The 27,703-nt window shown below is 32.4% G+C and overlaps 2 protein-coding genes across 2 annotated transcripts in view; one reads left to right on the top strand and one right to left on the bottom strand.

Annotated features, from left to right (window-relative positions):
* Positions 1–4,110, top strand: part of NECAB1 (N-terminal EF-hand calcium binding protein 1) — a 166,544-nt gene extending 162,434 nt beyond the window's left edge. Inside the window, exon 13 of the mRNA XM_002759058.7 lies at positions 237–4,110. Coding sequence (XP_002759104.1) covers positions 237–265 — 29 coding nt within the window. The 3' untranslated portion in view covers positions 266–4,110. The remainder of the gene's footprint in view (positions 1–236) is intronic.
* C16H8orf88 (chromosome 16 C8orf88 homolog) lies at positions 1,764–27,522 on the bottom strand. Its single transcript, XM_008982877.5, has 6 exons — positions 27,392–27,522; positions 22,292–22,390; positions 20,531–20,607; positions 15,969–16,044; positions 6,556–6,662; positions 1,764–3,730 (listed from the first exon to the last, which is right to left on the bottom strand). The coding sequence occupies exons 2-6, from the start codon at positions 22,362–22,364 to the stop codon at positions 3,707–3,709; spliced, it is 357 nt and encodes a 118-aa protein (XP_008981125.1). The 5' UTR covers positions 22,365–22,390; positions 27,392–27,522; the 3' UTR covers positions 1,764–3,706.
* Positions 27,523–27,703: the final 181 nt, after the last annotated feature.

Here is a 27,703-nt window from a genome sequence, read left to right as displayed (position 1 = left end):
ATAGAACAAAAAATCTTAGACTGCAACAAAGTGCCAAAAGATATGGTACAAATAACAAGTGCATAGGAAGAGTTCAGTCTTGCCTCATATAGTCAAGAAATGGTGACTAGAAAGATAAGTTATTATGCAGGCAAAAGGTAAGGGAAATGGTCTCTTTAGAAATAATTTGCACCTTGAAGTTTCTTTGCCCTATAAGATATTTTCATCATTTAAAAAAAATGTTTTTCTCTTCTCAGCTTCATGGTGGATCCTGAACAAGAACTAGATGTTCCTAGACATTTTCTTTATGGTTCCAAGTGCAAAACAGGTGTTCTTATCTAAAATGTCAATTAGAAAATTATCTGTGGTTGTTAATCTGTATACTTTTGTTTAGTATATTTACTAAGTGCACTCTTTTAAAACGTATTCTGTAACTTTATCATTCATGTGAATTTTAGCTCAATTTTCAAAGTTCACTATTCTCAATATTTAATGCTAAATGCTTTGCTACATTGTAACCAACCTAAAACCTTTTAGTGACAAAATCCTAATATGTGGAAAAAAGCATATGCATAAAGGAATAACATTGTGAAAAATAATTTGTTATGATAAAGAAAAAAATATTTAAAGTGGAAACTTTTAGAGCATTACTTCATGGGGCAGATTTTGTAAACGGTTGTATACTGTAAAGGGTTAAATCAGCGTTTTGTGATTTTTAAGTGACAGATTTTCTGTGATTGAAGTTTATTCTTCAACAATGTCTACTCCATCCCCAACAGCCCTATGACTATTATCTTTACATTAGTTAAAAGGTTAGTATATAGGCATCAAACAACCTTGGCTGTAACCTATAGAATCTCTATCTATGTATCAAGTTATAAACTGGTTGTTCAAAAGTGAACAATTCTGTGATAAGTTGGAGTACCATTTAGTAACATAGCAACATTGTATCATTTATTAGCATTATAATTCCTTGTTATATAAGTTAAATATATCAAGAAAGAAGAGAGTATTACTTTGGAAAAATGTGATTCAAATTTTATGGCATATAGTTTTGGTATGCAGTAAAGACAGCTAACTTTTCTTATGAAAAATACATATTTGCATGTAAATAAGGATTTCAAAATACTTGAAAAAATTTTAACCCAAAGGAATAAATAAAAATTATAAAACAAGCACAAAACCTTAGGGAAGTCATAAAATAATAGGGAAAGTACTAGACAGAAGACATCTGCTTTCTGGTTTCAACACTAGAATGACCAAAACTATCTACCTATAAAACTGTCTATAGACAGTATATTATCTATACTCTGCTTGACAAGCTCAGAAATTAAATATTTTTAGTAATAAAAATCTGTTCTGGTTATAAACCCTGCTAATGAAAATATAATACATATAAAAATGTATTGCCATGCTATTTTCTAGTATAAATTCCTTTGAAATTATAAGTCTTTGGGGAAAAATATAAGGTAAAATATTCCTGGTTTTCCCCTTTGAAAAACTCAGGAGAAAGGAAGATTAAACTAATAAAATTGTATTTCTTAAGTATAAATATGATCTAAAATATTTTCTCAAACTAATTCATGAAGCAGCAACTCTTACCAATACCTTTGAATACTCTCAATCCTCATTCAATGTAAATAAAATTTTAAAATCCTTTCATAGTTTCTATTAGAAATAAGTAGGAAATTTTGATATATTATACATATACACGTGTGTATATGTGTGTGTATATATGTGTATGTGTGTGCCTCTGGTCAACTCTAAGGATGACAAGCACTGTGTAACAACACCTGGGTCAACTCTTTTAATTTATATACAAAGCAAAAAACGACATAAATAGAGATATACAATGATTAATCAAACAAGCTATACATATGTAAGGCAAACAGACATACAACAAAACAGTCTCTGCAAACTGATCGTATGCAGTAAGAATAGATCAAAACCTAAGGGACTTTTGACAAACACTTCTTGAAAATGTTCATTGTAAATGGTTTCAAAAATACAAATTATAGCCAATTAAAACATTGCTTTGGTTAGTCCATTGAAGTATCCAGTTCAAAAAGCATATCAAATCTTTAGGGTACTAGGCAGTTTCCAGAGTAGAATGGTAGTATTCTTTGCTAAAAGGGTTCTGTTTTCAGTAACAGTACTAAGTAGAAGGGGTCTGTAGATTACAAATTGGAATATGCTCTATTATATTCTGAAACAAGAATTAAAATGACTTGAGAATGGGCAAATAATAAAGCAAACCAATTTAATTATATGGCCATTCTGACCCTAGCTCTTATACAAATTATACATATATTTGGGCATGTTTGTGAGAGTTGTATGTATGTGAACATGTGTGCATGTGTATTAACATACACATATGTACTGGAACTTATTGTAGAAAAGGAAATGAGTAGGGAATAAAAAAAAAAAGAAAAACCTGGGACCTAAGTATAAATATCTCATTTTAAAGTAAACAATAAGTTTATAGTTAACAAAGATTTTTTTTCTATTTAAAAAACAATCCATTTTCCTAATGAACAAAGTAATTTAAAAAAAAAAAGACATCACTAAAAGACCAAGGTACAAAACATAACATGGACTATAAGCTTGAATCTAGGAAAAAAGATCAAAAACCAGTCAAGAAAAAGGTACTAGTTTTAGGAGTTCAAAATTCAGTGAAACAAACTTTTTGCAGTAGACCTACGGATCTGAGAAACAGAATTAGGGAAAGTTTACACTTACCTATATATCAGCAGATATTTCTGGAAGAAACCTTTTTTTTTTTTTTTTTTTTTTAAACAGTAACATCCAAAGTGACAAACTGAAGGAGAATTAATGTATAAAATTTCTAGGAATTTAAAGCTTAAACCCCAAAATTCTTCATCCATATATGTTATACAAAATTACAGAATTGAAAGTTCATGTACCTCAATTATTTGCATATGCCTAAATTATTTTGGAAATAAAAGTATGTTTTACTTTGAAATTGCTCAACTTCCACTATTCATATGGTCTGATTAGTGACATAAGCAGCAGTTGTTTTTCAACTTTAGTTTCATTCACTACCATTGTTTCCAAATTATCAATCTCTGATAGTAATTGTGAATCTAAGACCATATTATTATCAAAAACCAAGAGACCAATCATATATCTGAAAATAAATCCCTATTAAAAAATTCTCTCTCCTGTCATTGAGAACTATGCATTGAACATTTTGAATCATTCTAAGCCTCTGGAGAGACTGTAATGATCTATTTATGAGCTGGTATAAAATCAGTGAGAAGCAGAACAACAAAAAAACTTTAAAAGCAGCAAAAAAGTATGTACCATATATATACACTGTAGCAAATATTTTATATTTGGGAGTCTTTACAACTTACATTTCCATTCCATTATTACAAGTGATGAAAAACAAAAAAAATGCAAATAGCATGCAAATTATAAATACACAGTCTTACCACTTCACTAACCAAATTCTTACTTTCCCGTGTTACTTCCCAATTTATGCAGCAAACTGCCTGCAAAGCTCAAACTGATTAGAAAATTCTTTATAGTTTAAAATAGTTCTTTCTCATTTTTAGAGAAGTCAAATAGCCAACCATCAAAATTAAGAATAAATTGAATTGTCACAGTCCATTACAGTTATTGTTACTAGATCCACCTCATTTACAGATGTCCAAAATATAAAACGAATAATTCTTTATCTTCATATTCATCTGTTCTTCAAATGCTACTTAAAACTTTGGTTGTTTTCCTGTATAATAAAATAAAAGGTTAATATACCAACTGATTGAATACAGTTTTTACTAATTAGTTTATCAAACCAAATACTGTGAATGTACCAGGTGTTTATAGATGTAAATGCATGTTACTATAGAAACTATTAAAGTAACAAACTGTCAAATAACAAAACAGTTCATGTTTTAAAAATATATGTAGTTCATTAAAAAATATATTAAATTGTATTCCAAACTTCTTGTTCTGTTTCTGTGGTACCTAGCTTTAAAAAAATGTATTAATGTGTAAATCAAAAGTAAAATTAATTGTAATGTATGTTTGTTTAAAAAAGTGTATGTCAAGCTTTTATTTACACAATAAAATGTTATTAAAGATGGAAAGTCTAAAAATGAAAAATTGACTGTAGTTTATATAGCACTGAAGATTATATTTATTCTTACAGACCATGGATTACATATCCCAAAGATTGTTGAACAGGTGGGAAAGTTCAAGTACATTTTTTCTTATTTAATATTCCTGTGCCAGAAGTATTATAAAAATATTTTAACTCCTTAAAAAGAATTGAAACCTTAAAAAGAACTGGCTAGAGATCTAAAGTTAGGGAGTTTAGGTGCCACTGCAGTATGAGAAAAAAAAGACCTAACACCATAAAAACCCTAGAAGAAAACCTAGGCAACACCAATCAGTACATAGGCATGGGCAACAACTTCATGACTAAAACACCAAAAGCAATGGCAACAAAAGCCTAAATAGACAAATGGGATCTAATTAAACTTAAGAGCTTCTGCACAGCAAAAGAAACTATCAATAGAGTGAACTGGCAACCTACAGAATGGGAAAACTTTTTACAATCTACCCATCTGACAAAGGGCTAATATCCAGAATCTACAAAGGACTTAAACAAATTTACAAGAAAAAAGCAAACAACCCCATCAAAAAGTGACAAAGAATATGAACAGATACTTCTCAAAAGAAGACATTTGTGCAACCAACAAACATATGAAGAAAAGCTCATCATCACTGGTCATTAGAGAAATGCAAATCAAAACCACATTGAGATACCATCTCATGCTAATTAGAATGCCCATCATTAAAAAATCAGGAGACAACAGATGCTGGAGATAATGTGGAGAAACAGGAATGCTTTTATATTGTTGGTGGGAGTGTGTGGTGATTCGTCAAGGATCTAGAGCTAGAAATACCATTTGACCCAGCAATCCCATTACTAGGTATATACCCAAGAGATTATAAATCATTTTATTATAAAGACACATGCACATGTATGATTATTGCTGCACTGTTCACAATAGCAAAGACCTGGAACCAAACCAAATGCCCATCAATTATAGCCTGGATAAAGAAAATGTGGCACATATGCACCATGGAATACTATGCAGCCATAAAAAAGGATGAGTTCACATCCTTTGCAGGGACATGGCTAAAGCTGGAAACCATCATTCTCAGCCAGCTGACACAAGAACAGAAAACCAAACACCAAACACCACATGTTCTCACTCATAAGTGGGTGTTGAACAATGAGAACACATGAACACAGGGAAGGGAACATCACACACTAGGGCCTGTCAGGGATGAGGGGCTAGGAGAGAGATAGCAGGGGTTGGGGGATAGGGGAGGGATAGCATTAGGAGAAATACCTAATGTAGATGATGGAGTGATGGATGCAGCAAACCAGCATGGCATATGTATACCTATGTAACAAACCTGCACATTCTACACACGTACACCAGAACTTAAAGTATAATAAAAAATAGAAAGTTTACAACATAACATTTAAAAAAATTATAATCTGAGAAAAATGCTGTGAATTCCAAAGAATTAGAATCCCAAAAATGGAGATAAGAGGTAGTAGTGTATATTTCCCATTCGAACTATTCTCAGTATACCTATATTCTGAGTCTCATTTCAGTAGAGTCATAGCTGTCTTTACCTAAATAAAAGCATTTATGAAAACTCTAATACAAAGTTAAATTCCAGTCAAACTTAAGTAGAGACCACAAAGAATGGGATCATTTACTAAGTGCATAATGAGAGAAAAGTATCATACTCAGTACTTCCCTGCATTATTTTATTAATCCTAACATCCAGAGATTATCATCCTTATCAGCAATAACCAAACTAAGGTTCAATGAGGTTAAATGAGTTGTCTAAACCTGAACTACGAGCACACAGAGTGGAGCTACAATTTGAAGCCCTATCTGATGACAAAACCCATGTCCTTTCCAATGACTATCCTAAGATGCATGTATGTATTTATTATGTGTATTTATTTAGATGGAATTTGATAAGGAAACACAGAAATATAAAGGGCTAAGAATAGCAAAGACGTGTTAAAGAAAAATATGTGATATGATTTGTTATACTGCATAAAAAAACTAATTGAACAGAATAGATAGCCCATTAACAGACGATGCATATATTGCCACGAAGATGTCAGAGAAGTAATAAATATTTTTTTAAATGACTGGAAATCCATGTATAAAAAGGTAAAACGACGCCCACCCCATAGAGTAAAATTAATTCCAGGTGAATGATATAATTTAATAGAAAAACTAAAACTTTTTGAGTATGGGACAATATTTTCATTCAATTAAGAATATTTGATTCCAATATTTAAGAATATTTCTTAAACAAAATATAGCTATTCCATTCTGTTTCTTGGGTAGAGTTACTTTATAATAACTGGTTATATTATACATTTAGAGTTTTGCAGTTTTCTGAATTACTTATATTTTGTAATAAGGAAGGTTAAAAATCTAGAATATGTTAAAGGCAAATTTTTTGTAATATAATATTACAATACAATATTAGAAAACTACTTACTGGTTTCTGCAGTACAATGGGATGATCAGGCAGAAAGTCTGGTTTTTTTCTGCAGATGGAAACACTTGAGAGCTTCAACAGGAAATCTCTGCTGTATTTAATTCTCTCTGTAGATATTAAACATCAAATATAATGGTATGAAATGTAGAACTATCTAGATCACTTTTTGGTTCATCTCTTTCTAGATATCCTCTATTCATTATCTTATAAAATGATGAGTAGTGTCTACGCAAAAGAGAAGGAGGAGAAAAAAAAGCTTTGAAAAGTATCTTACTGCCTCCAATTCTCCTTTTACACAGAAAGAAAACCAAGTAACCAAGGAAAAATAAAAGAAATATAATTAGAAAAATGGGAAATACATGGCTTTTTTCATCTGGTTATTCAAGTCTAGTAAAATGATCTTGTATAAAGTATAACCACAGTAACAACTATTGGGCAATTCAGATCCTGCCAAAATGTAACCTTAATGAGCCTATCTAGTCTCAATCAATACTAAACATTTAATACAATAAAAATAAATTCATTTATTGTACATCTTACTATGTATCAGGAACTGTGCTAGGTTAATAATGAATAGGATCCAAGATAGGGCCCCTATCTTCAAGGAGAACAATGTTTCAAATATCTGCAGATTTCACATCAGAAATGATTACCAGAAATGATCACCCAGATTATATGTTGTGCCAGAAGACAATGGAATAATGTTTTTAATGTGCTAAAGTAAAGAACAGTCACCGAGAATTTCATATCCAGTAGGGGAAAAAAATCCCTCATGAATGCATGTGAAGGAAAGACATTTTCATATAAAGTAAAACTGAATTCATCACCAGCAGATGTGATCTTCAAGAAATGCTAATAGAAGTTCTTCAGGCTGAAGGAAATTATACTAGATGGAGACTTTACTGTTCAGAAATAAAGAGCAAAAGAGATGGTAAATAGGTAAGTGTAACAGATTCCCTTTTTTCTCTATGTTTTATTTTTAAAAATATGTATTACTGTTAAAAGCAAAAGCAGCCACAGATAATATATAGATGAAGGGTGTGGCTATGTTTCAATAAATTTTTATTTATAAAAACAGGAATTGGCCTGTAGGCCATAGTTTTCTGACCCCCCATGTTAAACATTACATTAAAGACTACAAATTGACAGAGTGGATTTAAAAAATAAGAAGACCCTACTATATACTGTCTTCAAGAGACATACATTAAATAAAAAGATATATAAGTTGAAAGTAAATGGATATGAAAAAATACACATGCAAAGACTAGGAATAATAAGGCTTGAATTATTATCCTATCTTCCTATCAACTAAAAGGTAGGAATTATCAATGTGTTGTTCCTAATACACAGTTCTGAAATACATTAAGCAAAAATTAACTTACCTGAAATTTTGGGTCTGGCTTCTTTAACATTTTTGAGGTTCATCCTTAATCTGGAACATTCTATATAGCTAAACCATCAGTCAAGTGTGAGAACAGAATAAAGATATTTTCAAATATACAAACTCAAAGAATTCACAACCCAATATCCTTTTTTTATGAAACTTCTGGAGAATGCACTTGGGCAAAACGAGGATATAAATCAAAAAAGAAGAAAACGTAGAACTCAAGAAATGGAGGTAAGTGTTGTCAGAGAAAATGGCCAAGCAGAGAACTGTAAAAGTCTTTCAGTCCACAAAAACAAGTAAGCTCATAAAAGCTGTCAGAATCAATTTTCTCAGAACCCTGGAATCCAACCCAAAGCTTGTAAAAACCAGGGGAATGCTTAGTGAAGAAAAAAATAGCTAAATTTGGGAAAAGTTTTGTGGCATGCAACTTACCTGAGACTATTTCCCAGATAGGTCATGGCCTTGCAGACAACAGCCCTCATTACTTTTACAGGTTCCCAGAACTGGAGGGAGTAGTGTAGACTTTATTTTCAAAAAACTATGATTATTTGTTTTGACCTTTCTGGTGGTTCCCTGAAGAACCATCTCAAGAAGCCTGCCTGTACTTCACACCTAAGAATTCTCCCAGCATTAAGGCTGCTACCCAAAATCCATTTGTCCAAACATATACAGGAAAATGTGTTAGCTGCTTCCACCTGAGACAAGGAATAACAGTTGGAGCAAACATTAGGCATACAAAAAAGCTTGGGAGGAAAAGCTAATAACAAGATGCTTTGAGGAAGAAGGGCACTGACAGAATCCCAGATATTATTTCTAGAAGCTCACATGCATGTTAAAACTAGGCTTATGCTCACAGAAAAGTTTGAAAAGATCCTAAGCACTCACTCCTAGTTGACTTTCAGATTCCTAGCAAGCAGACAATGAAGGTGAAGGCAGAATTGATGCAATACCTCAAAATAAGAGGCCTTATGCAAAGGCTTAAAGAGGTGTTTCTTTGTTTTTCAGTTTGGTATGGTTCTAGGTACTGAAGGAAATTCTGTCAAATCACTAGCTGACCACTAAGATAACAGAACAAAGACTTCAATGGTCCTGCATGACAAAGATTATAGATTTTACAGTATTCATGCAGAAAAGTCACTAAGCCAACAACAACTACTACTACAAAGAGTAACAATAAATCCAACGGAAGGAAAAAAATCTGATTTCCAGAGCAGCTAAATTACAACATTCAAAATGTCCAGTTCTCAATTACAACAACAAAAATTATAAAGCATGCAAAGAATAAAGAAAGTATGGGCTCATGCACTGGAAAAAAGAAATTAATAGAAATTTTCACTAAGGAAGCCAAAACATTGAATTTACTAGAGAATCGCTTTCAATAAACTACTTTAGACATGCTTTAAGAGCTGAAGAAAATTATTTCTAAAAGTGTCTCATTAAATAGAGAATACCAATAAAAAGATGGAACTTATAAGAAAAAAATATTAAAATTCTTGAGTAGTACAATAACTAAAATGAAAAATTCATGAGAGGGTTTCAACAGCAGGTTTGAGCAGGCAGAAGAACGAATCAACAAATTTAAAAGTAATTCAGTCTGAGGAGCAGAAAGAAAAAAGAAGAAAATGAACGCAGCCTAAGACACTTATGATCAAGCATACCAACAAATATATAATGGGAGTCCCAGGAAAAGGTAGAGAAAAAGGAGAAAAAATGATATTTGAAGAAACTGTAGAGTAAAATTTACAAAATTTAACAACAAAAAAAGAATCTATACATCCAAGAAGTTCAATAAAGTACAAAGAATGCAGACAGCCCCTACTTATGATGGTTTGACTTACAACTGTGTGACTTTATGATTATATAAAAGCAGTTCAATTTATCAGTCTTTAAGCATGGGTAATACTCTGACCAAAGACTTTCTGGGCCAAAGACTCTTCTATTAATTTACTTATTTTCAACTTATGATGGGTTTATTGGGAAGTAATCCTACCATAAGTTAAGGAGCATCTATCTGTATACTAAAAGAGATTCTTCACACATAGATACATCATCATCAATCTATCAAAGTGAACAAAAATCTTGAGGTCAGAAAGAGAGTAGCAGTTCCTCAGTTACAATGGATTCTCTATCAGATAAACAGCTGATTTTACATCAAAAACTATTGATGTCAGAAGTCATGGGATGACATACTTAAAATGCTGAAAGCACAACATAAAGGTGAGTTTTGAGATATACATAGGAGCAATGTTTTATATAACATCGAAACTAAGTTGATATTAATTCAAACTAGTTTGTTATAATTATATTAATATCCAACACAACAACTAGGAACATATAAAATATAGTAAAGAAAATTAAAATAAAATAGTACACTAGAAAATATCTATTAAACACAAAAAATAGTAATGGAGGAATTCAATAACAAAAAAAGACATATAGAAAACAAACAGCAAGATGGGAGGATTAAGTCCTTCTTTCTCAGTTAATTACATTAAATGTAAATGTACTAAACTTTTCAATTATTATAAAAGGCAGAAATTGGTAAATGAATATTTAAAAATAATCTAAGTATATTCTGTCTACAAGAGACTCATTTTGGATCCAATGATGAAAGTAAGTTGAAAGTGAAAGACTGTAAAAGATATTCAATGCAAGCAGTAATCAAAAGACAGCTGGAGTGAGTATACTAATATTAGATAAAAAAAAGACATTAAGACAAAAATTGTTATAAGAGACAACAAAGGACATTTACAAAATGAAAAAAGCATCAATTCATCAAGAATATATAACAATTATAAGCACATATGTACACAACAGGAAGAAAAACAGAATTAAGCACAGAAATAGACATTTCAACATTAATAACTGGAGACTTCAATATCCCATTCTCAATAATGGATAGGAAAACTTGATGGAAGATCAACAAGAAAACAGAATTTGAACACCACTACAAGCCAACTAATCTAATGACATATATACAACACTTTACCCAACAACAGCAGAATATAGATTCTTCTGAAGCACATATGGAACTACAGCACACATGTTCCACACACATAGAACATTCTCCAGGATGAACTCATATGTTAGGCCACAAAAGTCTCAATAAATTTAAAAAGATTCAAATCATATAAAGTATGCTCTATGACCACACTGAAATAAAACTAGAAATCAAAAACAGAAGTAAACTGGAAAATTCACAAATACATGTAAATTAAAACATACTCTTAACCAATGGATCAAGGAATAAAAAACAGGGGACTTAGAAAATATGTGACAAATGAAAACAAAGTCAGAACTTATCAAAACTTACGAGATGCAGTAAAAACAATGTTTGGAGCATAGTTTATAGCTATAAATGTCTATTTTAAAAAAGAAGAAATAGCATAGCTAAATATCTAACATTACACATTAAGGAACTAGGATAAAAGAGCAAACTAAATCAAACAATAGAAAAAATGAACTAAATAATAAAGATCGGAGTGAAGATAAATTAGACGAAAAAGAAAACAGAAAAAACTGGCAAAACCAAAAGTTGATTATTTGAAAAGATAAAAGCAAACAAACCTTTACCAGGACTGATTAGGAAAAAAATGATTCAAATTACTAAAATCATAAACAATGATCTTGCATCCTGCAACTTTGTTTAATTTATTTTTATTAGCTCTAATAGTCCATGTGAATTCCCTAGGATTTTCTATATATACAGATGCTCCTCAACTTACAATGGGGTTATACCCTAATAAACCTATTTCAAGTTAAAAATAGGAAAAGACGAAAATGTATGGCTGACTAGGAGTGGCATCCAGCATCAGCAGAAAAGTACAGTTTCTACTGAACAGATACTGTTTTTACACTATTATAAAATAAAAAAATTTTAAGTCAAACCATCTTAAGCTGGGGATCATCTGTATAGGACTGTGTTCTCTGTGAATACAGATACTTTTACTTCATTTTTCCCAATTTAAATGTCATTTGTTTCTTTCTCTTACCTAATTGCTATGGCTAGAACTTTCAGCATAACATTGAATAAAAACAGTGAAAACAGGCACCTTATCTTATTCTTGATATTAGGGGACAAGCTTTCAGTCTTCACCACTGAGGATGATTTTAGCTGTGAGTTTATCATATATATATTTGTCATGTTAGTTTCTATCAAGAAGGGATGTTGGGCTTTGTCAAATGCTTTTTCTTCAATTGAGATGATCATGTGTTTTCCCCCGAATTCTATAAATGTGGTGTATTAATACTAATTTTGATATGTTGACTCACCCTTGTATTCTTGAGATTAATCCCACTTGAACATGGTATATAATCTTTTTACTATGTTGATAGTAAAGTTTTTGTATTTTATTGAGGATTTTTGTATCTATATTTGAAGGGATATTGGCTATAGTTTTCTTTTCTTCTGATGTCTTTGGCTTTGCTATCAGAATAATATTGGCCTCACTGGAAGTGTTCTCCCCTCTTCATTTTTTTGGGAAAAGTTTGAGGATTAGTGTTAATTGTTTTTTAAATATTTAGTCGAATTTACCAGTGAGAAGCCATCTAAGTCCTGAATTTTTCTTTGTTGGGAGGTTTTTAATTACTGATTCAATCTTCTTACTTGCTATAGGCCTATTCAAATTTTCTATTTCTTCCTGAGTTAGTTTTGGTAAATTCTGTGTTCCTAATCTTTCTGTTTTATCTAGGTTATCAATTTTTTTGGCATACAACTATCTGTTCACAATATTCTCATAATATGTTTTATTTTCATAAATTCATAGTAATGTCCCCCCATAAAATAAATTTATTTTATATATGATCAATGAACAATGACAAATTCCATACACAATAGCATCAGAAAATAATACAGTACTTAGGAATAAATTTTACCAAAAGGTACATGACTTGAACACTGAAAACTATAAAATACTGCTAAAAGAAGTTAAAGTATACCTAAATGGTAAGATTTCTTATGTTTATGGATTGTCAGATTTAATATTGTTAAGATGGCGATATTCCTCTTGAAGTGATATATAGATTCAATGCTATCCCTATCAAATTTCTAATGGCCTCTTTTGCAGAAATGGAAACACTGATCTTAAAAAAAAAATCACATGAAATTGCAAAGACCCCTAAATAGCCAAAACAATTTGGAAAAAAAAACAAATTTGGAAGACTTACACTTCCCAATTTTAATAGTTACTACAAAGCTATGGTAATTAAAAAAGTGTGGTACTGACATATAACATGTTTTATATGACAGGCATATAAAACAAGAGAACAGAAGTAAGAATCCAGGAATAGACATATTAAACACATTCAATGAAAAAAGAACAGTATATTTTACAAATTATGATGGGACAAGTGGTTATCTGCACGACAAACAATGAAGGTGGACTTTCATCTGCCATGATATATAGAAATTAACTCAAAATAAATTAAAGACCTAAATGCAAGAGCTAAAGCTATAAAACTCTTAGAAGGAAACAGGAGTAAATCTTAATGACCTTAGATGTGGCGATGATTTCTTAGATATGGCACCAAAAACATGAGAAACAAAAGGAAAAATAGTTAAACTTCAGCAAAGCTAAAAAATGTGTGCATTAAAAGACACTATCAAGAGAATAAGAGAAGCGCCAGTAGAGAATGAAAAGACAATATAAATACACATGCATACACTGGAAGGAGAAGGGTGGCAGGAAGAAGAAGGAGGAGAATAGATAATAGATAAGAGTCTAATATCCAGAAGTCTTGCAACTCAATAACAAAACAACTGCATAACAAACAACCCAGTTAAAATATTGTTAAACAACTTGAATAAAGCATTTTTTCAAAAAAGAAATAGAAATAGCTAACAAGTACATCAAAAAACAAAATAATTAATCATAAGAAAAATACAAATAAAAACCACAACGAGATACTACTTGTCACCCATTAGGATTGCTTACAATAAAAAGAGATTATAATCGCAAGGCTATTGAGATATTGGAAACCTGAGTACCTTGCAACTAAGAATGTAAAATGGTAGAACTGCTGTGAAAAAAATTTGGCAGTTCCTTCTAAACACAGAATTACCAATGAACCAGCAAGTCTGCTCCTAGGTATATACCTGAGAGAAATGAAAACAAGTGTTGAACCAAAAACTCATACACAAATGTCCACAGCAATATTATTCACACAAGCCAAAAAGTGAAAACTCAAATGTGCATCAGTTGAGAATGGATAAACAAAATGTGACATAATTCATATAATGGAATATTTTTTAGTCATAAAAAGAAATAAAGTACTGATAGTGCTAAAACATGATGAACCTTGAAAACCTTATGGAAAGTGATAGAAGCCAGACACAAAACATCACATATTGTTCACAAGAGAAAGGTAAATGTTTGAAGTGATGGATATATCAATTTCCCTTATTGATCTTTACACATTGCACATGGGTATCAAAATACCACATGTGCCCAATTATTTTAATTGATATAAAATATGCACAGCTATTATATATCAATTTAAAAATAAATGGAAAAATGTCACATATTATATAATTCCATTTATATATAATATGGCCAGATAGCTAAATCTAAGTAGAAATAGGTTAGTGTTTACCACATGGCCTAGGCAGAGGGGAGAGAAAGTAGTAACAGCTTAATGAGCATGAGGTTTCTTTCTAGGGTGATAAAAATGTTCTGGAATTGGTAGTATTGTTGCACAACATTGTGAATGTGCTAAAAGCCATTGAATTGTACATTGTAAAATTGTTAAAATGGTGAATGGGTGAACTCTGCTTCAATTTTTTAAAAAAGAAACCAAAGGATCATAAAGGAATATCCCAAGATAATAGCAAAGGTCCACTGCAGAAAAAATAGCTGCACAGCAGTACTAAAGGACAACTAGTCCATATTGGAATAGGATAATGGAGTATTCTGAAAGGAATGTCCCATCTAAGGAAAAAAAGAACTGATATACTTGAGCATAAATATAAACAAGTGTGACAGAATTGTCAGAGCATTTTAGGAAAAGAATTAACAATAGATAACAGAAAAATAAGGTAACCATTAGCTCTAGAATAAGTAATTAATTGCATGAAAAGGAAGATATGCACCTCTTGGCTAAGCAGCTATATTTTACAGTCATAATAGTATAAAGAGTGAGTAACACTTTATTTGAAACTTGTGAAATAATTACATGGTGAGGAGATGGAAAGGTGAAGAAGCAAAGGAACTTAAGTTCTCAATTACCAAGATAAAACATCAATATATAGTTTTTTAAAATCGAGAAATTTGAAAATAATTGTATTTAGAAATATGATGATAAATATTAGAAGAAAAAACTAATGGTATTTTCGTATGTCAAACTTTTAAACTACATACATTGATTGACAAAAATTTGGAAACTAAATTAAAGAATCTTATTTTATTTTAAAATAGCTACTGTGGGAGAAACTATTGGTTCTCCCCTAGAGCAGTTCTTTCTTTTTATATCAGTAATAGAATTAACTGACTGTATTGCCAAAGGCTATGTTTCCCTGTCTACCCTGCCAGTAGGCACAGCATGACCAAGTTCTGGCAATGGGATGTAAGTGGAAGTACTATGTGCAACTTCTGGGTCATACTCTAAAGGTGAATTTCCTTCCCCCTTCCCTCCTTCCTAATGGCGACACAAGGAACATGATGGCAGGAGTACAGGCAGTTATCTTGAGGCCATGAGATGAAAGCCATGTATTGAAGATGGCATAGCAATAAGGTAAAAGAACAATAGGAAAATAGAAACTTTACAGGGAAAAATCATTATGACAGTTCAGAATTTTACATGATATAGAAAATCTAGTAATAAATTTCTATCTTGTTGATGCGATTATATTCCAGTGTCTCCTCGAAAGCGGTCAAACTGGTAGCCTGACTTATACAAATAGAAATCAATCTAAAAATATATAATAAAATTTCATATTACATAGGTTTGGATCTGAGCAATAAAATAATATTAACTTATATGAATGCTAAGACATCCTATGATGAAATTGGGAATTGTGATAAAATTTTACCTTTTTTAACTGGAGACTGATGTTGCTGCTGTTCATTAAGACCTTGTGAAAAGGGTTGTATTCCATTCGTCTTACACTATTGAACATGAAGAAAGTAATTTTTTAACTTAGGTTTTAAAATTGTATATAATTCATTTAACTACCCAAAAATATTATTATTATTTAACTACCCAAAAATATTATTTTCCTAATAATAAATGTATTAGTCAATCCATTTAGTGGGGGCTAAGTAATAGCAATCATTCTAAGTCTGCTTATTAAAAATGAGCAACAAAAACATCTTTCAAAATATATTCACATATTTCTATAGTTTTTTGACATTATTATGATTATTAAAAAGGAAAATAAAACTAAGGATGAATGTTGTTGTCCTAAAGATAAATAATTCCATAGCTATTAAAAAAAATTTTCCTGAAAAAAATGCCATTCAGAAGAAAAATTTAATTGATGAAAACAACACATTTTTATTCACAAAAATTCTGCAATAATACTATTTACTTTTTAAATATCTGAAGTAGAGGCTAATGTCACTTTATAGGCATATGGACTATTTCATCAAATGCCTTGGAAATAAGATAAATAAGAAAAATTGATGTATCTGATGAGACAAAGAAAATCAGAAACACTGGCATAGCTCTATGTCTTAAAGAGAGATGCCTTAGTACAGAGTTTCTCCAGTCTCACTTGCAAGAGCATCTTTATTATAAGATTGGCTCAACTAATCTAATGATATTTTAAAAATCCATTTTTACCTAAATCCCTCTCTTCTGATTCCATGCTCACCAGGAAATATTCAGATTCAATGTAGCTATCCATAAATCTCCCTAGAAGTAAACAATACACCGGTTGTACCAATAAAAGGAACCCAGAACACAAGATGTTAAGATTTCTAATTAAAAAATAATTGGCATTCTGATTTTATAAATCAGTTTTATAAACTTGGTCAATAACTATCTACCCCTGAGAGATGATCTCCTCTTATGCTGACAAAGTCAGTTTGCAAACCATCCCTGAATTAAGATAAATCATGAAGGCAGGTTTCTTTGGAGGAGGCATTTATCCTGAAAAATAAATATCTCTGCTCCATCATTGTATTGATGAATTATACAGAAATTAAATTTCTGTAAATGCTAGCTACTCCACCTAAAGGCAGGAGGACTAATTATCTAATGCTATGACACAATAAAGTCCATGGAGATAATTCTCACTATTTCGTCAAGAATGTCATCAGATAAAAGTCAAGTTGTAGTAGAGCTTTTTATTTTTAAGCAGAGATAGAAAAAATGGAAAATGTCTGTGATTTGGGTTCTCCAAAGATCTTCTAGACTGTTGTATTTAATTAACTATAAAATGGTATTATACAAATAAAAAACTATTTCTAGTCTCTGGAAATGTTAGCAGATGCACACTTCACTAATTTTTAACATCGACTTAAATGTAAGATCGAAAATCAAATTTGAAGGTAAAATTGTACTTTGTCATGTCTGTACATATTAAAATTTTTAAATAATGATTATTTTAAATCTTAGTAGCATATAAAAAGTATACCTACAAAAAGTTTTACACAGTGATCATCTATATGTTATCTCATTTATTATTATCCTATAAGGAATAAGGCAAGTGTTATGATCATTGTGTTATAGGTAAGGAAAATCAGACCAGATGAGTGTCAGAAGTGACACTGTGTTAGTTTCCAGTTCCACGTATTAAGAGACTGGCAACTTCTACCTCCTGTTTCTTTGAACATTAGTCTTAGAACCTATGTGTAGTGTTATAAGAAGTGCAAGCCACTGGGAAAGGCCATTCATAAGTGCTCACTCCAGTTCATAGTACTAGCTGAGCTCCAAGCCAATAGCCAGTTGACAACCTACTAGCAGGGTAGACTGGGAAACATAGTACTGGATACAATCCAATGTTTGTCAACTGATGAATAAACAAATTGTTTTATATTTACAGTTGCATTCTATTCCACATTAAAAATCCAACTACTTATATATACAACATGAAAGGATCTCATAAACATAAGGCTGAGCAAAAGAACCCAACACCAAGGAATACATATTATCTCATTTCATTTATATGAAACTCTAGAAGAGTCAAAACTAACTTATCTATCATTAAAAGAAGCAGACCAATGGATGTATGGAGCAGGAAAGAGGGTTTGGGGTTAGTGTAAGTGGAGGTAGTAAATGATTGCAAAGGAACATAAGGACATTTTTGAGGAAGATGGAAGATTTTCATTGTGGGGTTCATTACATGGGATAAATATTTCCAAAACTCACTGAACAAATGAGTTCACTTTACTGTACGTAAATTACACCTCAATAAAGGTGATTTAAAAATATATCAAGTATCTTTAACATAGGTTCTAACAACTTTTGCATTATAATGGAAGCAGCAGACAAAATTGTATGTTTGGAAGTAATTTAATTCCATAATTTGATTTTTCTCTATAAAACTGCAATATTAACATATTAATTTTTTACATATAAAGTAAAAGAAGGTCAACGGTTCCAAAAAGGAATGAATATTACTGTTGTATTAGGGAAATGTTAGCTGCCAGAACAAATAAAACATTTCTATGACTTATAGAAAACTTTAATAAAGCCAGCATAATTAAGACATCATGATATTGATATACAGACACATGAAAATGATCACTAGAACAGAATAAAGAGCCTAGAACAGATATAGCTACATGAAAACTTATTATCTAATAAAGATTCCACTATAAATTAGTGTGGAAAGGATGAATTATTCAATGAATCATGCTTTATAATCAGTTGCTTATAGGCAAAAAACTAGATTTCTATATTACACCATCCAAAAAAATCACCTTCAGGTAGACTATACACCTAAGTATGAAAGCAAAACTTTAAATTTTTTGGAAGAATATACAAGAAAATATCTTAATTTCGGGACTGTGAAGACTTCTTAAAAGTGAAATCCTAAAGAAAAACATTGATAATATGATATTAATATTTAAAACTTTTAAATAAAAAAAAATGACTCTCACAGACCATATTCCTGGAAAAGAAAATATTTGTTATGAACATAAGAAAAATAATTAGAATCCAGAAGGTATTTTAAAGGCATATAAATTTAAAAAAAGAAAACTCAGGAAAAGTAGGATAATGATATGAATTGGCAACTCACGAAAGAGAAAATCCCAATGATCAAACTAAACATATGAAAAGATGCTCTACTTCACAAGTAACAGAGAATTAAAAATTAAACCAACCAAAATATATAATTTCCCATCCACTGTCTTACCCAGTGTTCAAGTTTGACAACAGCAAGGTGAGGACGTAGGAAAAAATCAGAGCCCCTGCTCATACAAATTGCTTTGGAGAGTAATTTGGCAGTATCTAAAAGTTGAAATTAAGAGCACTTAGCAATTCTATCCTAATTTTATGACACAGAGAACCTCTCAAACATGTAAAAATGAAACATATAGATGGCAGTCATGGTAGCATTTATTATAATATAGTAACCAGTGCCATCAACAGAAAAAAAATGTGGCATAGTCCCAAATATTAAAAGATTGTTCTGTATCAGCACATATTGAACTGCTTTATTAATTGTAAAGTTGCCTAGTATTCCATTTATGAATATACTTATGGTTGGGCATGCATAGTCTATTCCTGGATAAGAAATAATATCTAGAGGCTGGTCACAGTGGCTCACACCTGTAATGCCAACACTTTGGGAGGCCTAGGCGGGTGGATCACCTGAGGTCAGAAGCGCGAGATCAGATCAGCCTGGCCAACATGGTGAAACCCCATGTCTACTAAAACTACAAAAAAATTAGCTGTACGTGGTGGTAGGTGCCTGTAATCCCAGCTACTCAGGAGGCTAAGGCAGTGAATCGCTTGAACCTTGGAGGTGGAGGTTGCAGTAAGCCAAGATTACACCATTGCACTCCAGTCTGGGCAACAAAAGTAAAACTCCATCTCAAAAAAAGAAAAAAAGAAAGAAATAGTATCTAGGTAAGAAACTAGTATAATGCATCTGAATAAGAAACTGGTACAATGCTTACTTTTGATCAGATGAAATAGGTGACTGGGACAGAGATTGGAGGGAAACTTCAATAAATGTCATTTTATACATTTTGAATTTTAAAGTTTCTGGCGAGTCAAAAAAATAAAATTTTTAATAAAATGTAAAAGCAAAAATGACAAAAACACATTTATGTAAAACTTAAAACAATTCTACTTATCATAGCAAAAGTACAAATATATTCATGGAAAAATGAACAAATTGAAGATAGTTATCTATGGGCAGGATGGTAAGGAAATGGGATGGTAGAAGCATATATATAGGGTTTGTAACTATATGTTAATTTTTTTTCTTTAAACTTTTTTAAAGCAAATATAGCAAAATGTTTAGATTTGAAAATGCTGGGTGACAGATAAATGCATGTTACATTCTCTTTAACATATGCTTAAAATATACAATAAATTTTTAGTAAGTATATAAAGCATAGTATCTGGCACACAATAGCCATCTAACATATGTTACTTTCCAATCTATAATATTTCTTTTTAATTTCTAAGACTTACTCTGCTAATAACTCCACTTTGTTTGCACTGAGTGTTGCATGGATATTCATTTTGAAAGTTGAAAGGGAACACTGCTCCTGTTAGGAGAGAGAAAAATGATTTTATATAACTATTATTTCAATAAATAATATCATCAACTAAAAAGCTTAAGTATCCAGGATATTCTTGGCACTGTTTTGAATTGTATTCAAAATTCATCCAACCTTATGAAATGTCAAATGCTGTATTAAAAGGATGGGCATATAGACATGAAAAGAGTTCAGAGATAAGAGTTCACAGTCCATTTTAAAAGACAAGCTCATATATAATGATACGATTTGATAAACTGTAAGTTTATTGAGAGATTTATAGAAAGTACTAGGGCATGCAGAGTAAATTTGGGGTATCACATAGGTTTCACAGGATGAAGTAATTAAATCTGAATCTGAATCTTAAAGAAAAAGTAGATAATTCCTTTAGGGATCTGCATTGGCCAGGGAGTATGTAAGTGTGTGAAGAAACACCAGAGTTAATTTCTGTTTTACTAGACTTTTCTGCCTAATAATTCCCTACTCTGCTGTCTGGATCTTAAGAAGATACAATTAAATAAGATACCAGGGCTACCTGCCCACTTTGTATTCTCCCTCATTCTCATTCTTCCATGTAACAATCTTGGAGAGAAATCAGTGAAAAATTGGATCTGCAGAGATGAAGTGGTGTGGGAGTTGCTGGAAAAAGTCTGGTCACAGAAAAGAACTGCTGCAATGGCTTTATATTCTTTCCTGTAGGATAAAATTTGAGACCTGACCCTACCCAACTGCTTCTACTGCACCAGAAGTATATAGAATCAATATTACTCAGCTATGGTCCCAAAAGATCCATAAATTTCATTTATCTGACCTAAGTCACAGGCATATTGAAGCAAACATGACCAATGTGGAGATTATCTTCCTTGAAGGATCCAATGATGGGAAAATGAACACAAGAAAGAAACTGGTGACACTTCTACCTTTTTTGCTTCATTTGTAGACTCAATAAAATATCTACATTTTCCTAAGTAGTAAGTTAATTCAGTTGAATACCCAGACTAAGAAAAATTTTTTGAAGTTGTATGTATATCACCTAAAGTAGACACAGGAGCCATTCTGGCAACAAGTAATGAATATAATTAAAAGACCTAATATTCCAATTTAGAAGTTAAATACCAGGTATTTCAATAATTTGTCCAAAAGAATATTTTCGTGGGTAAAAGAAAAATATTTTAGAATGTTTAAAATAAAATTTTTTAATTAGATATGTTTCAGTTCAAACATAGCCATAACCTCTATCAGAGCACAAGTATGACACAACTACTACAGAATCTTTAAGATTTATGCTAATCCTTTTTTTCTGCATTTAGGTATGCCCTTATTCTTTTAAAAGGTTAAATTATCTCTCCAGCATGATTGCCCTGCAGTGATCATAATCACAGGGCACAATTTGTACTGGGAGTATCACTCTAATCAGAAACTGGAAGCCTACAAAAAGGAGACATGAAAAAAAACACACACACACAAAGTTACTTTCAGTCAAGGGGTTATTCTTCTTCCCTTTGTTGGTCTATAAGACTATAGATTGGTAGATAATTACAAATCATTTTCTTTCAGTAATACTTATAAACTCTTAGTTTTCACGATCTCTTTAAATATCTATCTGAAACAATTACTGTATATATTAGCCTTTCAAATACATATTAGCTATTAATAAAGTAATATTTAAAGAACTGTACATTCTATTACTCACCTGGTGGAGAAGTCAGATGACGAAGAGGTCTTGCTGGTTGAAGCGGTTTACCAATTAATTTTTTGGTTTCCATTGTCACAAAGACCTTGAGGTTCCATACTTGAAGATGAAAAAACACATTGTTATCTTTTGGGCAAAACAATCAAGATGTTTACATATATACAGATAACCACAACTTTCTTTAAAGACACCTATTTTATAAGTTAAAGTGGAAAACACAAACACAAAAAAGCATTTAATATGCAACACTCAGACTTCTTTTATAGCATTTGTCACAGTTAAATATTCCCTCTTTAAAACATTTTCTTTCCTTAATTTTACTGACTCTATATTTCTTTTCTTTTTTCTTTTGAGGCAGAGCCTCACCCTGTCACCCAGACTGGACTGCAGTGGCACAATCATAGCTCGCATCAACTTCAAGCTCCTGGGCTCAAGAGATCCTCCTGTCTTAGCCTTCCAAGTAGCTGGGATTACAGGCATGAACCACCATATCCAGCTGTTTTTTTTTTTTTTTTTAAGAGATGGGGGTCTCACTACATTGCCCTGGCTACGTTCTTTTGATTTGTTTCCTATTTCTTTGATTGCCTCTTCTAACTTCCTTAGCTGATTCCTCTTCTTCTGTCTTTAATTAAATGTAGGGGTTCTTACAAATTTGACGTTGGTCTTCTTAGTTAAAATTCATCTATGCTCATGGTTGCAGCTTTCTATCTACAAGATAAATATGCACTAATTTATACTTTCAGCATCCACTTCTCTTTTAAACTCCAGTTATATTTTTCTAATTGTTTAACAATATTTCAATTTATATATTATCACAGGTACCTCAAATTCAATATGTCCAAAATCAAATTAATGGCTTTGACTCCTGTATTCCTTTAAAGTCATCACCAACTCCCTCAGACTGCACTTGGTAAAACAGCCTTCAATTTGACAGTCTAAATTAGAGCCTCTGACCCCAAAATCAGTCTTTAATTCCTGTTCATGCTACTTCCAAAATATTAATGTTGTTTCACCATATATCTGGACATTCAAGTGTTTGTTTAGAGTTCCCTCACTATCTCTGTTGCTCTTCCTTCAAACAGCTATTTATCTGTCAAGATCAAGATGAAGTTCTTGCCATTTCCTTGGAAAATATCCTTATGTCTCAACAGGTAAGGTTAAATAAAATAGTATACATAAAGTTCTCTAATAATGAACTAATAATATCAATAATAATAATTCCTCTTTCCTTACATTCCTCCTCCACAGGTCCCTACTGTATTCTGTTTATCAGTTTTTCTAAAATAAATCATAATAAATATATTACATGTCAACTTGATTGGACTATCAGTTAGTTGAGGCCATAAAAACTAGACCTTATTTATTTTTGTATTCTAATATCTGCAACATAGATTTACTAAATAAACTCCATAAAGTACCTTGTCATTGCAACTAAAATCTGACACCCATATTGGACACAAGATTTCCAAATTTTGATGCCCAAAAAGACAAAGTCAAAGTCAAACTCCAGTTGCTCCTGAACTTGCTTATCCAGAAATAATTGTAACCATATGATACTAAGCAAATAATAAGTCTAAGTGACTGTTTCCCCAAGTATAAGATAGAGTTAGTAACCCTTTAAGTTTCCATAAATGCTTTATCCTACTTTAAAATATCTTTGGACATATATAATTCAAAAGTTAAAAAAATAAACTTATCAACAATCTCCCAAAATTAGGAATGATAACTAAGCCCCCAAAAGCTACTATTTGGAGATAAACCAGCAAGTACTCCAAGTTAATACCTACCCAGCTTTGTAATGTGTTTGTTAACTAGTTTTTCAACATGGCAATTAACAACCTCTAAACAAAAATAATGCTCTCTGTACTTGTTGGGTAATACAACTTGATATAACCAGAAGCAAAAAAAAAAAAAAGTTATAAGCACAAGTAGAAAAAATACTTAAAATAAATATTTATTTTAAGATTGAACTTATTTTGTATAATGACTTTGTAGTGCAGTTAAGTCTTAATTTTTAACTAAACTGAGAATTCAGTTTGGGTTTATGGAGTCCTTCCTTAATTATAATCCCATGAATCAATTTTACAATAATAATTACTTTACATAAACACTTAACCTTTTTTATTAATAACATGATGGTGAGATGTAGTATGCATTGTAATCCCAAACTTGTCGCCTATAATGTCAACGATTCCATGCAGGCATAGTTCCAATATAGGCATGAGCCACCACACCTAGCTTTTTCTTTTTTTGAGACTGCAGAAAATAAATAATTAAATACTTATTAGTATTTTCCATGTGGATGAGTATATTTAAAATAAGGACCAAAAAGCAACCTACTATACATTGCTTTATTAGATGTTTATCCTACCTATTTTAGTTAAGACCCCAATACTAGTATGTAGTCACTTCCCATCCTGTTCCCCATATGAAACTAGTGAATCAGAATACAATAGAATAGAGTACTTTGGCACACACTTCCTTGTTTTTCATTGCTCAGCTGAAATTTAGTTGTAGGTTGTTAAGTCTTTTCCAAATGCTGAGCAAGGCAAATCCACAGTATTCAAACTAGGGATTTTCAAGAGTTGAGGATTACAGAACTCTATTATATGAATTTGCAACACAAGTAAATAAATAAAAATTAAAAGCTCTTTTGTTGCCACCTACCTTTTGATTTACAGTAGGAAAGATACAGCAACAGCTCCCTTTATATAAATCCATATCAGTTAAGGAAATTAGAATAGATGGTGTCATGCAATATTCTGTTTAATTTTTTTTTTAAGTGAGCTATGCCTGCATGGAATCATTGACATTATAGGCGACAAGTTTGGGATTACAATGCATACTACATCTCACCATCATGTTATTAATAAAAAAGGTTAAGTGTTTATGTAAAGTAATTATTATTGTAAAACTGATTCATGGGATTATAATTAAGGAAGGACTCCATAAACCAAAACCAAATTCTCAGTTTAGTTAAAAATAATAAAGACTTAACTGCACTACAAAGTCATTATACAAAATAAGTTCAATCTTAAACTCTAATGCCTGATTAATCCATGGTATGTAGAGATAAAAAAATTTTGCTTGAAGCCACTGGTACTACCTAGAGTAGGCATGTATGATACCAACTATTCAAAGCACAGTTACCAAAGCAACAGAATCCTGCCTACAACACTGGGTAGCAAGTAGTGGGCCTATCATAATGTTGTAAAATGTAAATGTACACTTACATGGCATAAATGTTTTTTAAAGGATAGTTTAAGCCAACATCTCCAAAAAACTTTCTATTAATACATGCTGAGAAATGGTTGCTGAACCTTTTTTTTTTTTTCAAGTTCACATACACTTAACAAATCATCTTTAAAGACCAAGTTGTATGAATAGAATATTGGTAAATCAGTTATTTACAGTTGCTATTCTACATCTGGCAATACTAAGTATATCTTAGGTTCCTTTTCTGTTTTAAAAAATTCACCTAAGTATGAATTCTCAGGCCCTATCAGTCCTAATATTACCAATAAACCTAGAATTTTCTAAAATACAATGGGATAATAAGCAGATATACTGACCAATTTGGGAAAATCTTATTAATCTTATTTTTTAATTAATGTGCCATGTTTAAGGTCCTACTACATACTAAATGCCTTACATATATCATCTCATTTAATTTTAAGCAATAATATGAACTGTGGGAGAAAATTATTATTAGCCCCACTTTGCAGATAAGAAACCTGAGACTTAGAAAAATAAGAGACATGCCCAAGTCCACCCAGCTACAAAGTGCTAGACATCAGGATTTGACTACAAAGTTCACACTTTTTGCCTATTTGGTACATAAAAGAAAGACATCCGACTTTCCATTTATTCCATGTGAACACTGTGTGTATTGATTTAAAAATTAACGATGAAAAGTAATATTTATTTATAAAGCCATGCAGAATAAATTGGTACATTCTAATAATTTCCATTTCCTCAATTTACCATTTTTCTTAGAATACTAAATAAATTATGGAGTACTGTGCTTTCCTCACGCTACAGGCATGGTATACTGCCATACTAACCACAGATCACAGCATGTAAAGCATACTATGCACTGTTTTTAGAAGCTGAGTACTACACTTAAAGTCTAACAAATTCTAGTCTTCTTTGGAAAGTGCTCATGATTCCGCTGCCGTTGAGAAATAAGATCATATGAAGTGAAATGATGAAATGAAAAGTCCATATTTGCATTTACCTTGTGTATATTTCCTATATGATAACCAGATAAAATTTCATCTCAATTTCCAACTTCAAAACATTACAGAGTTAGGATTCCTTGAAACAAAATGCTGCTTGTAAGTAAACTGCTCATACTAACAAAATGACAGACGAAGAGTAACACACAGGACATTTCGGGGAGTAAGAAATAAACCACTTATGATTCAAGTGGTGAAAGACATTTCGTGTTTCTCGTATCTGGTTGCACTATTAAGGAAAAATTAAAACGAAAATATCAAAAAACTAGAAGATAAGAGAATTCCATCATATTTTCCATTTCATGCCTTCTCTTTATAATTAATTAAAAAAATCTTTTTGGTCCATTTGAGGGATTTCTCAAAACAAACACAATTTAACATTTAGATGGGCTAACGCTGTCCAGGTAATAGGTGCCTGTGATTACTCATGTAATTGTCCTTTACGTAGCTTTGACTAAAACACCAGCAACGAAAACCTGTGCCACCAGGTGTAGGGGTCAAATCGTCCTGAAAGCCTCCCACCGCCTGGCACCAGGTGCTAGGGCAGAGCCAGGGGAAGCTGTGTACTTAGCTCCTTTTTTGGCGGTGGCTGTGGTCTCGGCTACTTGGCCCTCCTCCGGGCTCCCAGACACCCTACACTTTCCTTCCCCCCTTCCAAAGCGCTCACTCCCATCCCACTCCCACTTCAGGGTCCACAGGGGACCGAAGGGGCCCTCAGAGATTTCCCGACCCACCTCAGAGCTTCTCTCCCTCCTCTCAACTTTTCTGGGGTTGGGCCAGGGAGACGGCGCCCACCCGCCTCCTCACACCGCGGGACTCGACTTTCGTCCCCTGGTGTCGCTCATCCTCCCCAGACACTTACCGCCTCAAGATCCACGAGGATTTCAGGGCAGCAGCGTCGCCGCGCTCAGCCCAGACTTGGAGGCCGAGCGCCCCGCTGCCCGTCGGGGAACGGCTCTAGCCTGTAGTCGGCTCGCTGACCCGGGTGGCGGCGTCGGGGGGCGGGGCGGGAGGCGGCTCCGAGGGGCGCGAGGCTGGCCCGGGGCGGGCACGGGGCGTGGCCTCGGGCGCGGAGCCGGAGAGCCGCGGCAGGCTTGCGGGGCTAGAACCGTTAAACAGGTGGCGCGCGCTTCCCCCGTGCGCTGAGCACGTGGAATTGGAGCGGCGCCGCCGG

This window comes from Callithrix jacchus, chromosome 16 (assembly GCF_049354715.1).
Source record: "Callithrix jacchus isolate 240 chromosome 16, calJac240_pri, whole genome shotgun sequence".
NCBI classification, from domain to species: domain Eukaryota; kingdom Metazoa; phylum Chordata; class Mammalia; order Primates; family Cebidae; genus Callithrix; species Callithrix jacchus.
The sequence above is the reverse complement of the archived record's forward strand: the minus strand, read 5'-3'. Positions and strand labels throughout refer to the sequence as shown.

Bases quoted from the DNA above. Each gene is read 5' to 3' on its own strand.
- C16H8orf88 (XM_008982877.5), bottom strand. From the start codon at position 22,364: ATGGAAACCAAAAAATTAATTGGTAAACCGCTTCAACCAGCAAGACCT. The intron at 20,608-22,291 runs GTGAGTAATAGA...CTCTCCTAACAG, and splicing joins TCATCTGACTTCTCCACCAG to GAGCAGTGTTCCCTTTCAAC. The intron at 6,663-15,968 runs GTAAAATTTTAT...TAATATCTACAG, and splicing joins TCAGTCTCCAGTTAAAAAAG to AGAGAATTAAATACAGCAGA.